Below are 13,736 nucleotides of genomic sequence, written 5' to 3'. Positions count from 1 at the left end.
CAGAAACCCCCCCCCCAAAAAAAAAGATTGTAGATCTCTAGTCATGACTTCATGTACAAGGCCCCTTCACTCTGTGACCTCCTTTTTCCGTGACTGCAGGCTTCTTCTAGCCTACCAGTCCTTTCAGTTTCCATGTTCCTTTCTACTCACACACAGCCTGCAAGTACTTGTGAGTCTCCATTGCACCATGGTTCAGGCCATGGGGAATAGGGCAACTAGTTTAGGCCCATCTATGGAAACACCTCTCTCCAACAATCACTTCTGAACTGAGCCCATAGGATGGCACCATGTTCAATAAGGTGCCACAAAAAAACTATGGCTTCCCTCAACTTCTTGCAATCTCTCCAGCGTGGAGAGTCTCTGACAGCCCGAAACCTGTTTGGATGTTTAACCACACTTGCCACATGCCCAACCCTAAGGACATGGAGAACTAGGAAATTCTTACCTGGCCCTCCTCTCTTTCTCAACTTCCCCCCTTTCCCCAGCACCAGGACTTTCTGTTTACTTTCCCTTTCCTTCTGTAAGCAACTTTCCTACGTAATAGCCTCTTTCTTACCAACTCCATGAGTGTCTTTGCTCCACGTAGATATCTTTTCCCTTCCTTAACACTAAAACCTTCATAATCTGGCCCTTATGCTAGAAGGACTACAGAAGTTTTTTTGTTTTTAATTACCAAGGGGCAAATATATTAGTAATTATTTCACGAATATCAGTTTCTAATAATAGCAGTAATTAAGTGTTAGGCTCTGTCTCTAGGGTTTGAAGCATGGCTCTACCACACACTAACTGTCCAGCCTTAGATATGTCACTTAACTATTCTACACTATTCTACAATTTAGGGTCTGTCACATACACATAAGAGTATCCTCTTATGTGAAAAAAAAAAAAATAGATAACAGTGAGTTTGTTATGACGTTTAAATAAGATAAAGCAGGTGTAGCACTCAACATAGTTGCTAGTATACGACGAAGTGCCTAGCTAACATTAGAAATTAGTGGTGTTTCTTTGTCCCTTAGCTACTAAGGTAGTCATTCATTTAAGTTATTGAATTTCATGTGCAAAAAAAGAACACTAAACAAAGAAAGGATGCTCATTATTTTATTTTCTTATAAAACCACAAAATTCTGCCACCAGCTTTTTAGATCCCTTGCAGAAGATCATTGCTGAGATGCCTAACACTGGATGGCAATGTTGCACTGGGCAGGTATCATTAAGACCCTGGAGAGTGGATTCTTCCTTTCTGAAAAAGGGCATAGTTAAATCAACTTAATCAAATGTTAGGTGAAAATTTAGGGTCTGTCACATACACACATATACACAATCTCTCCCTTTTTTTTTTTTTTTTTTTTGAAATCGAATCTCACTCGGTCGCCCAGGCTGAAGTGCAGTGGCACAATCTCGGCTCATTGCAGCCTCCGCCTCCTAGGTTCAAGAAATTCTCCTGCCTCAGCCTCCCAAGTAGATGAGATTACAGGTGCAAGCCACCATACCTGGCTAAGTTTTGTATTTTTAGTAGAGGCAGGGTTTTGCTAGTTTGGCCAGGCTGATCTTGAACTCCTGACCTCAGGTGATCCACCCCCTCGGCCTCCCAAAATGCTGGGATTGTAGGCATGAGCCACCACACTTGGCTCACAATCTCTTCAAATCAACCAGAAAATATATCTAAAAAGCTATTTTCACATTTTAAATGGTCGATTTAATGCTAAATGTCTTATTAACATTGAAAATGTCTCTTTTAATACTTCAGTAAGTGCCACTGTCAGTATGTAGTTTCTATATACAACTGCCAAGTGTTTAGTAACAGCTGATTACTGGGGCTTAATAGTCACTTCTGAATGAATCAGAAGCACTTTGAAACCTGGTTAAAGTTATTTATCTGGTTGTTCAAACACTGTTCAGTGAAACAAGCTAAAACATTTACCTGGCTTATAGTCCTGCCCTCTCGATAAACTCTTGCTGAAAAACAAAATGCTATCACACAACTAAACCTTGAAACAACTGTAACTCTTTAGAAACTACAATTATGGAGAGATTTTGGTCATAAAAGAAATTTTATTAAATTTAGTGAGATACATATAGGAATTCAAATTGTGCTGCAATATTCCTTTCTTCATTGGTTCATTCGTTTAAACTACTGTTGAGAGAGATATTCAAAATAAGCCGGATTTGCAACTCCAATGACCCACACCAGAATGCAAAAATTTCCCTTTTCCTCTCAGAGCTTGTCAGTCTAAATAATACATATGTGTTTAATTTAACTAAATATCTAAGTGATGCTTCTAAGATGCTTGGAATATAGTTGCTTTTATAAATATAAGGCACTATCACCCCAGATATTACCAGAGTCTTATTTATAGTGTTAATCTTCACCTTCTACGAAAAAAGAGTTTGCAGAGCAAACCTCAGACTAGCCTCTATGCAATTAAGAATGTGTGGAGCTCAAATTAGTGAGACTTCATAGCATTTAGAACCAGAAGCAGAGCTATTCCCCTGGAGGCTCTCTGTCTTCAGAATTAACACTGCCTGTTTTGTTTTTGCAAAGTCTACATTTGAGGAAGTGGGAACAAAATCCCATCTAATAAACAAAAGCTTTCTGAAACTTTGGACTCTTTCAAAGCTAAGCTAATGCTTTCAAAGACAGGACTTGAAAAAAAACACTTTACTGCTACTCCCTGCCCCCACCCACCACCCAATGCTGGGACATAGGGGTACTGTCTCCATGCAGCGAATAAACAAACGGAAGAATCTAACTGATACTAACTCAAATATGTCCTTTATACTTTATTTTAAATTTCCATAATCAGGGGAAATGCAGAGATTCCTTTCTGCAATGTGCTTTGGTAATACCTTTATTTGGTTTGGTTTGGTGTGGGGGAAGAGTGGCTAGTGCTCCTCTCTGAAGAAATTATGAAATCTCTCTTCTACCCATTTTCTCCCATCCCTTTCCCAAATTTCTAATTTTTCTTTTCCAGATAAGATTTCATTAATTTTTTACTACAGACACAAACATTAGAGCACCCAATATGCATGCCTTACAGTGACATAAAAAAATAGCAAATAAATAACAAGGAAGGAACAGGAAAAGCAAGGGTGACAAATCAGATCTCTTGATATTTTTTTCAAAGTGATCAGCTGGGCATAAGTGTTTCATGACTCCTCCCTACTCACCTCTCCTCAACAGCTCCACTTCCCACCCCACAGCTTACCCCTTGGGTTGCAATTGGATAAAAAATTCTGAAGTTTCTTCCATTAGGAGAATGATTTGTGTATGCGTGTGTGTGCGCTAACTTAAAAAAGACCCAAGCAAATACATGTGGATAATCTTCAGATCCAGGGAAGGAATGAAATTCTTCTGGTTAAGTGAATAAGGTAAGATAAGAATGTTCATTTATTTTAATGGGTAGTATATCCACTTTTCCCTGAAAAACATGCCCAATTCAATAAAGGAGGAAGTCGTCATTTAAAAGAAGTTGAGCAGTTTTTTAGTATATTATCCTGTTTATCACAATAGACATTGTCTCTGCCTATCCCAAAAAATAAAATAGAAAATACAAGCAAATAGGGCTGGGCATGGTGGCTCACACCTGTAATCCCAGCACTTTGGGAGGCTGAGGTAGGCAGAACACAAGGTCAGGAGTTCGACACCAGCCTGGTCAATATGGTAAAACCTCATCTCTACGAAAAATACAAAAATTAGCTGAGCATGGTGGTGCGTGCCTGTAGTCCCATCTACTTGGGAGGCTGAGGCAGAAGAATCGCTTGAACCCAGGAGGCAGAGGTTGCAGTAAGCCAAGATCACACCACTGCACTCCAGCCTGGGTGACAGAGCGAGATTCTGTCTCAAAAAGAAAAGAAAGAAAAGAAAAGAGAAAAAAAAGGAAAGGATAGGAAAGGAAAGGAAAGAAAGGAAAGGAAAGGAAATGAGAAGAAAAGAAAGAAAACACAAGCAAATTTAGGGTGGCTGGCAAGATGGCCAAATAGGAACAGCTCTAGTCTGCGGCTCCCAGCGAGATCAATGCAGAAGGTGGGTGATTTCTGCATTTCCAACTGGGGTACCCAGCTCATCTCATTGAGACTGGTTAGACAGTGGGCGCAGCCCACGGAGGGCGAGCTGAAGCAGGGTGGGGCATCACCTCACCCAGGAAGCGCAAGGGGTTGGGGAACTCCCTCCTCTAGCCAAGGGAAGCCATGAGGGACTGTGCCGTGAGGAACAGTTTATTCTGGTCCAGATACTACACTTTTCCCACCGTCTTTGCAACCCACAAACCAGGAGATTCTCTCAGGTGCCTACACCAACAGGGCCCTGGGTTTCAAGCACAAAACTGGGCAGCCATTTAGGCAGACACCAAGTGAGCTGCAGAAGTTTTTTTCATACCCCCGTTGCACGTGGAATGCCAGGGAGAAAGAACCATTCACTCCCCTGGAAAGGGGACTAAAGCCAGGGAGCTAAGTGGTCTAGCTCAGCGGATCCCACCCCCATAGATCCCAGCAAGCTAAGATCCACTGGCTTGAAATTCTCGCTGCCAGCACAGTATTGTGAAGTCGACCTAGATGGCTGAGCTTGGTGGGAGGAGGGGCGTCCACCATTATTGAGGCTTGAGTATGCAGTTTTCCCCTCACAGTGTAAACAAGGCCACTGGGAAGTTCGAACTGCGCAGAGCCCACCACAGCTCAGCAAAGCCGCTCTAGCCAGACTGCCTTTCTAGATTCCTGTTCTCTGGGCAGAGCATCTCTGAAAGAAAGTTAGCAGCGTCAGTCAGGGGCTTATAGATAAAACTCCCATCTCCCTGGAACAGAGCACCTGAGGGAAAGGGCAGCTGTGGGTGCAGCTTCAGCAGACTTAAACGTTCCTGCCTGCCAGTGCTAAAGAGAGCAGTGGATCTACCAGCACAGTGCTCAAGCTCTGCTAAAGGACAGACTGCCTCCTCAAGTGGGTCCCTGACCCCCATGCCTCCTGACTGGGAGACACCTCGCAGCAGGGGTCGACAGACACCTTATACAGCAGAGCTGCCACTGGCATCTTGTGGGTGCCCCTCTGGGATGAAGCTTCCAGAGGAAGGAGCAGGCAGCAATCTTTGCTGTTCTGCAGCCTCCACTGGTGAGACCCAGGCAGTGTCTGGAGTGGAACCCCAGCGAACTCCAGCAGACCTCCAGCAGAGGGTCCTGACTGTTAGAAGGAAAACTAACAAACAGAAAGAAATAGCATCAACATTAACAAAAAAGACATCTACACAAAAATCCCATCCAAAGGTCACCAACATCAAAAACCAAAGGTAGATAAATCTATGAAGATGAGGAAAAACCAGTGCAAAAAGGCTGAAAATTCCAAAAACCAGAATGCCTCTTCTCCTCAAAAAAAATCACAACTCCTTACCAGGAAGGGGACAAAACTGCATGGAGAATAAGTTTGAAGAATTGACAGAAGTAGGCTTCAGAAGATGGGTAATAACAAACTCCTCCAAGCTAAAGGAGCATATTCTAACCCATTGCAAAGTGAACCCCGGGGGGCAGAGCCTGCAGTGAGCCGAGATCGCGCCACTGCACTCCAGCCTGGGTGAAAGAGTGAGACTCCTTCTCAAAAAAAAAAAAAAAAAGGAGCTAAGAACCTTGAAAAAAGGTTAGAGGAATTGCTAACTAGAATAACCAGTTTGGAGAAGAATATAAATGACCTGATGGAGTTGAAAAACACAGCACAAGAACTTCGTGAAGAATACACAAGTATCAATAGTTGAATCAATCAAGTGGAAGAAAGGATATCAGAGATTCAATATCAAATCAATGAAATAAAGTGTGAAGACAAGATTAGAGAAAAAAGGATGAAAAGGAATGAACACAGCTTCCAAGAAATATGGGATGATGTGAAAAGACCAAACCTACATTTGACTGGTGTACCTGAAAGTGATGGGGAGAATGGAACCAAGTTGGAAAACACACTTCAGGATATTATCCAGGAGAACTTCCTCAATCTAGCAAGACAGGCCAACATTCAAATTCAGGAAATACAGAGAACACCACTAAGATACTCCTTGCAAAGAGGCACTCCAAGACACATAATCGTCAGATTCACTAAGGTTGAAATGAAGGAAAAAATGTTAAGGGCAGCCAGAGAGAATGGTTGAGTTACCCACAAAGGGAAGCTCATCAGACTAACAGTAGATTGCTCTGCAGAAACCCTACACACCAGAAGAGAGTGGGGGCCAATATTCAACATTTTAATGAAAATAATTTTCAACCCAGAATCTCATATCCAGCCAAACTAAGCTTCATAAGCTAAGGAGAAATGCAATCCTTTCCAGACAAGCAAATGCTGAGGGATTTTGTCACCACCAGGCCTGACTTACAAGAGCTCCTGAAGGAAGCACTAAATATGGAAAGGAAAAGCCAGTACCAGCCACTACAAAAACAAACCAAAATGTAAGGACCATCGAAACTATGAAGAAACTGCATCAACTAATGGCCAAAATAACCAGCTAGCATCATAATGACAGGACCAAACTCACACATAACAATAGCAACCTTAAATGTAAATGGGCTAAATGCCCCAATTAAAAGGCACAGAGTGGCAAACGGGATAAAGAGTCAAGACCCATTAGTGTGCTGTATTCAGGAGACCCATCTCACGTGCAAAGACATGCATAGGCTCAAAATAAAGGGATGGTGGAAGATAGATTTACCAAGCAAATGGAAAGAAAAAAAAAAAAGCAGGGTTTGCAATCCTAGTCTCTGATAAAACAGAATTTAAACCAGCAAAGATTAAAAAAGACCAAGAAGGGCATTACATAATGGTAAAGGGATCAATACAACAAGAAGGGCTAACTATCCTAAATATATGTGCACCCAACACAGGAACACCTAGATTCACAAAGCAAGTTCTTAGAGACCTACAAAGAGACTTAGTCTCCCACACAATAATAGTGGGAGACTTTAACACCCCATTGTTAATATCAGATCAAGAAGAGAGAAAATTAACAAGTATATTCAGGACTTGAACTCAGCTCTGGACCAAGCAGACCTAAAGGACATCTACTGAACTCTTTACCTCAAATCAACAGAATATACATTCTTCTCACCACCACATAGCACTTATTCTAAAATCAACCATATAATTGGAAGTAAAACACTCCTCAGCAAATGCAAAAGAATGGAAATCATAACAAACAGTCTGTCAGACCACAGTGCCATCAAATTAGAACTCAAGATTAGGAAACTCACTCAAAACTGCACAACTACACGGAAACTGAACAACCTGCTCCTGAATGACCACTGGGTAAATAACAAAATTAAGATAGAAATAAATACATTATTTGAAACCAATGAGAACAAAGACACAACATACCAGAATCTCTGGGACACAGATAACCAGTGTTTAGAGGGAAATTTGTAGCACTAAATGCCCACAGGAGAAAGCAGGAAAGACCTAAAATCAAACCCTGACATCACAATTAAAAGAACTAGAGAAGCAGGAGCAAACAAATTCAAAAGGTAGCAGAAGACAACAAATAACTAAGATCAGAGCAGAACTGGAGGAGATAGAGACATGAAAAACCCTTCAAAAAATTAGTGAATCCAGAAGCTGGTTTTTTGAAAAGATTAACAAAATAGATAGACTGCTAGCCAGAATAATAAAGAAGAAAAGAGAGAAGAATCAAATAGACACAATAAAAAATGATAAAAGGGAGATCACCACTAATCCCACAGAAATACAAACTACCATCAGAGAATACTATAAACACCTCTACACAAATAAACTAGAAAACCTAGAAGAAATGGATAAATTCCTGGGCACATACACCCTCCCAAGACTAAACCAAGAAGAAGTCAAATCCCTGAATAAACCAATAACAAGTTCTGAAATTGAGGCAGTAATTAATAGCCTACCAACCAAAAAAATCTCAGGACCAGACAGATTCACAGCCTAATTCTACCAGAGGTACAAAGAGGCGCTGGTACCTTCCTTCTGACACTATTCCAAACAATAGAAAAAGAGAGACTACTCCCTAACTCATTTTATGAGGCCAGCATCTCCTGATACCAAAACCTGGCAGAGGCACAACAAAAAAATAAAATTTCAGGCCAATATCCCTGATGAACATCGATGCAAAAATCCTCCAAAAAATACCAGCAAACCAAATCCAGCTGCACATTAAAAAGCTTATCCACCATGATCAATTGGCTTCATCCCTGGGATGTAAGATGTGTTCAACACAGACAAATCAATAAATGTAATCCATCACATAAACAGAACCAATGACAAAAACCACATGATTATCTCAATAGAGGCAGAAAAGGCCTTCGATAAAATTCAAAGCCCTTTCATGCTAAAAACTCTCAATAAACTACATATTGATGGAACATATCTCAAAATAATAAGAGCTATTTATGAAAAACCTACAATCAATATCATACTGAATGGGCAAAAGCTGGAAGCATTCCCTTTGAAAACCAGCATAAGACAAGGATGCTCTCTCTCACCACTCCTATTCAACATAGTATTGGAAGTTCTGGCCAGGGCAATCAGGTAAGAGAAAGAAATAAAGGTATTCAAATAGGAAGAGAGGAAGTGAAATTGTCTCTGTTTGCAAATGACATGATCATATATTTAGAAAACCCCATCTTCTCAGCCCGAAATCTCCTTAAGCTGATAAGAAACTTCAGCAAAATCTCAGGATACAAAATCAATGTGCAAAAATCACAAGCATTCCTATACACCAATAATAGACAAACAGCCAAATCATGAGTGAATTCCCATTCACAATTGCTACAAAGAGAATAAAATACCTAGGAATCCAACTTACAAGGGATGTGAAGGATCTCTTCAAGGAGAACTACAAACCACTGCTCAAGGAAATAAAGGAGGACACAAACAAACGGAAGAACATTCCATGTTCATAAATAGGAAGAATCAATATCGTGAAAATGGCCATAATGCCCAAAGTAATTTGTAGATTCAATCCTATCCTCATCAAGCTAACCTTGACTTTCTTCACAGAATTAGAAAAAAACTACTTTAAATTTCATATGGAAACAAAAAAGAGCCCATATAGCCAAGACAATCCTAAGCCAAAAGAACAAAGCTGGAGGCATCACACTACATGACTTCAAACTATATTACAAGGCTACAATAACCCAAACAGCATGGTACTGGTACCAAAACAGACATATAAACCAATGTAACAGAACAGAGGCCTCAGATATAATGCCACACATCTACAACCATCTGATCTTCGACAAACCTGACAAAAACAAGCAATGGGGAAACGACTCCCTATTTAATAAATGGTGTTTGGAAAACTGGCTAGCCATATGCAGAAAACTGAAACTGGACCTCTTCCTTACACCTTATACAAAAATTAACTCAAGATGGATTAAAGACTTAAACATATGACCTAAAACCATAAAAACCCTAGAAGAAAATCTAGGCAATACCATTCAGGACGTAGGCACGGGCAAAGACTTCATGACTAAAACACCAAAAGCAATGGCAACAAAAGCCAAAATTGACTAATGGGATCTAATTAAACTAAAGAGCTTCTGCAGAGCAAAAGAAATTATCATCAGAGTGAACAGGCAACCTACAGAATGGGAGAAAGTTTTTGCCATCTGACAAAGGTCTAACATCCAGAATCTACAAGGAACTTAAACAAATGTACAAGAAAAAACAACCCCATCAAAAAGTGGGTGAAGGATATGAACAGACACTTCAAATGTTTTCAAAAGAAGACATTTATGCAGCCTGCAAACACATGAAAAAAAGCTCGTCATCACTGGTCACTAGAAAAACGCAAATCAAAACCACAATGAGATACCATCTCATGCCAGTTAGAATAGTGATCATTAAAAAGTCAGGAAACAACAGATGCTGGAGAGGATGTGGAAAAATAGGAATGCCTTTACACTGTTGGTGGGAGTGTAAATTAGTTCAACCATTGCGGAAGACAGTGTGGCAATTCCTCAAGGATGTAGAACCAGTAATACCATTTGACCCAGCAATCTCATTGCTGGGCATATACCCAAAGGATTATAAATCATTCTACTACAAAGATACATGCACACGTATGTTTACTGCAGCACTGTTCACAATAGCAAAGACTTAAAACCAACCCAAATGCTCATCAATGATAGACCACATAAAGAAAATGTGGCACATTTACACCATAGAATACTATGCAGCCATAAAAAAGGATGAGTTCATGTCCTTTCCAGGGACATGGATGAAGCTGGAAACCATCATTCTCAGCAAACTAACACAAGAACAGAAAATCAAACATGGAACGATCTCACTCATAAGTGGGAGTTGAACAATGAGAACACATGGACACATGGAGTGGAACGCCAGGGCCCATTGGGGACTGAACGGATAGGTAAGGGATAGCATTATAGAAATACCTAATGTAGATGATGGGTTGATGGGTGCAGCAAACCACCATGGCACGTGTATACCTATGTAACAAACCCGCACGTTCTGCACATGTATCCCAGAACTTAAAGTATAAAAAGAGAAAATACAAGCAAATTTAAAACTATTTGCTGATAATTATGTCATTAACATCCTTGAAGTCAGTGAAATTTTTCTTTTCCAATCATTTTGGATTGGCCACTTATCAACAGAAATAAACATCAGAATAAAATTATAATAATCAATTTATTATTTCATTTAATATTCTCCATTTTCTTTTCTTTTTTTTTTTTTTTTTGAGACGGAGTCTTCAATTGTCACCCAGGCTGGAGTGCAGTGGCATAATCTCGGCTCACTGTAACCTCTGCCTGCCGGTTCCAAGCGATTCTCCTGCCTTAGCCTCCCAAGTAGCTGGGACTACAGGCACATGCCACCATGCCCGGCTAATTTTTTGTATTTTTAGTAGAGATGGAGTTTTACCATGTTGGCCAGGCTGGTCTTGAACTCCTGACTCCTGACCTCATGATCCGCCCACCTTGGCCTCCCGAAGTGTTGGGATTACAGGCGTGAGCCACCACACTTGTCCCATTTTCTCTTTTTATGTATGTAATCTTAAGTGCAGGTATTAGGCAGGAATGACTGAATTTTTTTTTTTTTTTTTTGAGACAAAGTCTCACTCTGTCACCCAGGCTGGAGTGCAGTGGCGCGATCTTGGCTTACTACAGCCTCTGCTTCCTGGGTTCAAGCAATTCTCCCACCTCAACCTCCCAACTAGCAGGGACTACAGGCGCCCGCCACCATGCTCAGCTAATTTTTGTATTTTTAGTAGAGACAGGCTTTCGCCATGTTGGCTAGGGTGGCCTCAACTCCTGACCTCAAGTCATCCACCTGCCTCAGCCTTCCAAAGTGCTGGGATTACGGGCGTGAGCCACTGCGCCCGGCGAGGAATGACTGAATTTTAACAAATGTTATTCTGAGCTGGCAGGAAAAAGTGTTGAAAACTTTGAAATGGGCAAATAAGATTACTGGGTGTCTTGTCCAGTGGTGCATCTTGTAACCAGACAACGCTGTAAACATAGGTCACTGCAAGCAATGCAAATGACTCCTGTTCACAGACTGCAAATGAATTTTGCCAGGGAGAAGTGCAAAATGACATCCATTTTTTTCCAAGAAGCCAGTTTTGCATTTATTAAGCAAATTCATTTCAGCATTCCTCATTGCCAATATATGTGTCTGCTCTTTGAATTCTCCTGAATTGTTTGTACATATTACTGGTTCCCATTAATTAATGAATTAAATAAAAATCATTTACACTTTTCATTGCACACTTGTATTAGAATCATAATCTTGTCATAATCATAATCATAATTCTCCTCAAAACTGTCTTTTCAACAGATCCAAGACACCTACACCACCCCCTTCATAAGAGGGAATTTTGAATTTCCCTTAAAAAAAAAACAGATTAATTAGAAAATCATCCTTCAGAGAACATCACCAAAAAAAAATCATATGATCCTCCACCACCACCACTATTAAATTGTTTCTTTTTTGTTTTTAATGTACTAATTTAATTATAAATAAATTAGCCCATATAATTTAAACAATATATAAGTATATAAAGCAGAGTGATGACGCCTCCCTAAACACTTTGGTATCACTTCCCAAAAGTAACCAATGTTAAAGATTAAAATGAACATTACATATATAGGTATAAACTATAAGTAAGGAATCACAGGAAGGTAATATGGAGGTAAAATTAAAAACTTTGGCACTGGGGTGGGAGTCTAGTTGTTACATTTGAAGTCAGAAAACAAAAATTCTATTCACCCTTTGTGGCCTCCTTACGTGTACCCATGTGTTTCTTAGAAGGGCCTGTGGCCTCCTTATTCATACCTGTGTGCTCCCTGTACATACTCATGGGCTCCTTATATGTATCTGTGTGGTTCTCATAAGAACCTATGTGCTCCTTATGCGTACCTGTGTAAAAACACCTGCAGGAGGAGCTACACTCAGCCTCTTCAGGGCCATCTCCCACGCACCTTCTCTGGTATGCTTCACTCCTTGAGCATTTACCATTACTCGTTTACCATTTTGCTCTTATAACTTAATTCTTATCCTTTACCAATCTCCAAAGCCCAGGTGGAGACCCTCTATCTTAGTGCTCAGGCTTGGCCCCCTTCTAGAATGTGACTTCCTTCTTTTCCTTCCAGAAAAGGGGATAAAGTAAATATTCATACCTGAAACCAGGTAAGAAAATGAAAAGCAGACCTGCTGGCAACTAGGCCATGATATTTCCAATTGAATATAAACCACAATCACAGAATAGAAACAATGTCTAAACAAATCCATTCCAAGCCCATATTTGGAACAAGACACAGATAAGTCCACTCTGAAACCACAAAAATAGTAAAACAGCCCCCTCTTCTGTCTAACATGAGTGACTGCTTCTCCTTTACCTCACCAAGGAAAACCACTGTGGTCCTTCTATCTTATAGATAAAAATCATTACGATATTCAGTCATAAAATTGCTCCTGCATCCTGAAACATCCAATTCAGAATTGCTCCCCACCTCCTCAACCCTCGCTTGAATCATCCAGCACACACTCACATACTATGACAAGCTTCTTCCAACTTCTCATCGTTTATTTAAGGTGCTTTCAGTCTTGCAACAGCAAGAAAAATATGTGTAATTTCTTTGTACTACAATAAATGTGTTCCTGATGGTCCTTCATTAGTGGGCTTTAATGTAGAAATACTTATTTACTTTAAGGGAATATTAAATTTGATTCTGGTCTTCCGGTAACTCTTAAAAATGCTTCCCTCTGCATGCTCTGTGTCCTTCCATGTCTAATAAAGAGTCATATTGCAATGCACTTCCATATGCATTTTCTCACTTTAATTTAGCATGAAACATCTAAAGCAGGTAAAATTAATGTTTTTGTCCTCAACACTCTCTAAGGTTGAAATTTGCCTGAGTTCATTCAGAAAGTTGTGAGCAATGCCATGTAGAGTTCTGAATTCTCTACCCCTGAGAACAATCTATCACAGGGAAAGTGATCAATGAAAAGGCCAAAAGTTTATATTTATCTCCTCAAAAAATACACTGAGTGATGCAGGAGCTCCCAGAGGGGCAGCTCGATTGGAATGCACAATAGTGGCCACTGACACCTGAGCAACAGGCAGTCCCACATTAAGTGGAAGGCTAGTCAAATAACTTACGCCTTTTTCTTTCTCCTAGGTTCATACATACATCATCTCATTTTTAATGGGATGTATGTACATTTAATGAGATGTATGTATGAACCTAGGAGAAAGTGTAATCCCAGCTCTTTGGGAGGC

General features: G+C 40.3%; 1 protein-coding gene across 1 annotated transcript in view; it reads right to left on the bottom strand.

Annotated features, from left to right (window-relative positions):
• LOC134732830 (vomeronasal type-2 receptor 1-like) overlaps positions 1 to 12,472 on the bottom strand; it is a 41,924-nt gene extending 29,452 nt beyond the window's left edge. The window contains 2 exon segments of the mRNA XM_063619959.1: positions 12,242 to 12,373; positions 12,436 to 12,472. Of these exon segments, the coding sequence (XP_063476029.1) occupies positions 12,242 to 12,373; positions 12,436 to 12,472 (169 nt within the window).
• Positions 12,473 to 13,736: the final 1,264 nt, after the last annotated feature.

Source organism: Symphalangus syndactylus, chromosome 17 (genome assembly GCF_028878055.3).
Source record: "Symphalangus syndactylus isolate Jambi chromosome 17, NHGRI_mSymSyn1-v2.1_pri, whole genome shotgun sequence".
NCBI classification, from domain to species: Eukaryota; Metazoa; Chordata; class Mammalia; order Primates; family Hylobatidae; genus Symphalangus; species Symphalangus syndactylus.
Note: the sequence above shows the minus strand (reverse complement) of the source record. Positions and strands in the feature narration are given on the sequence as shown.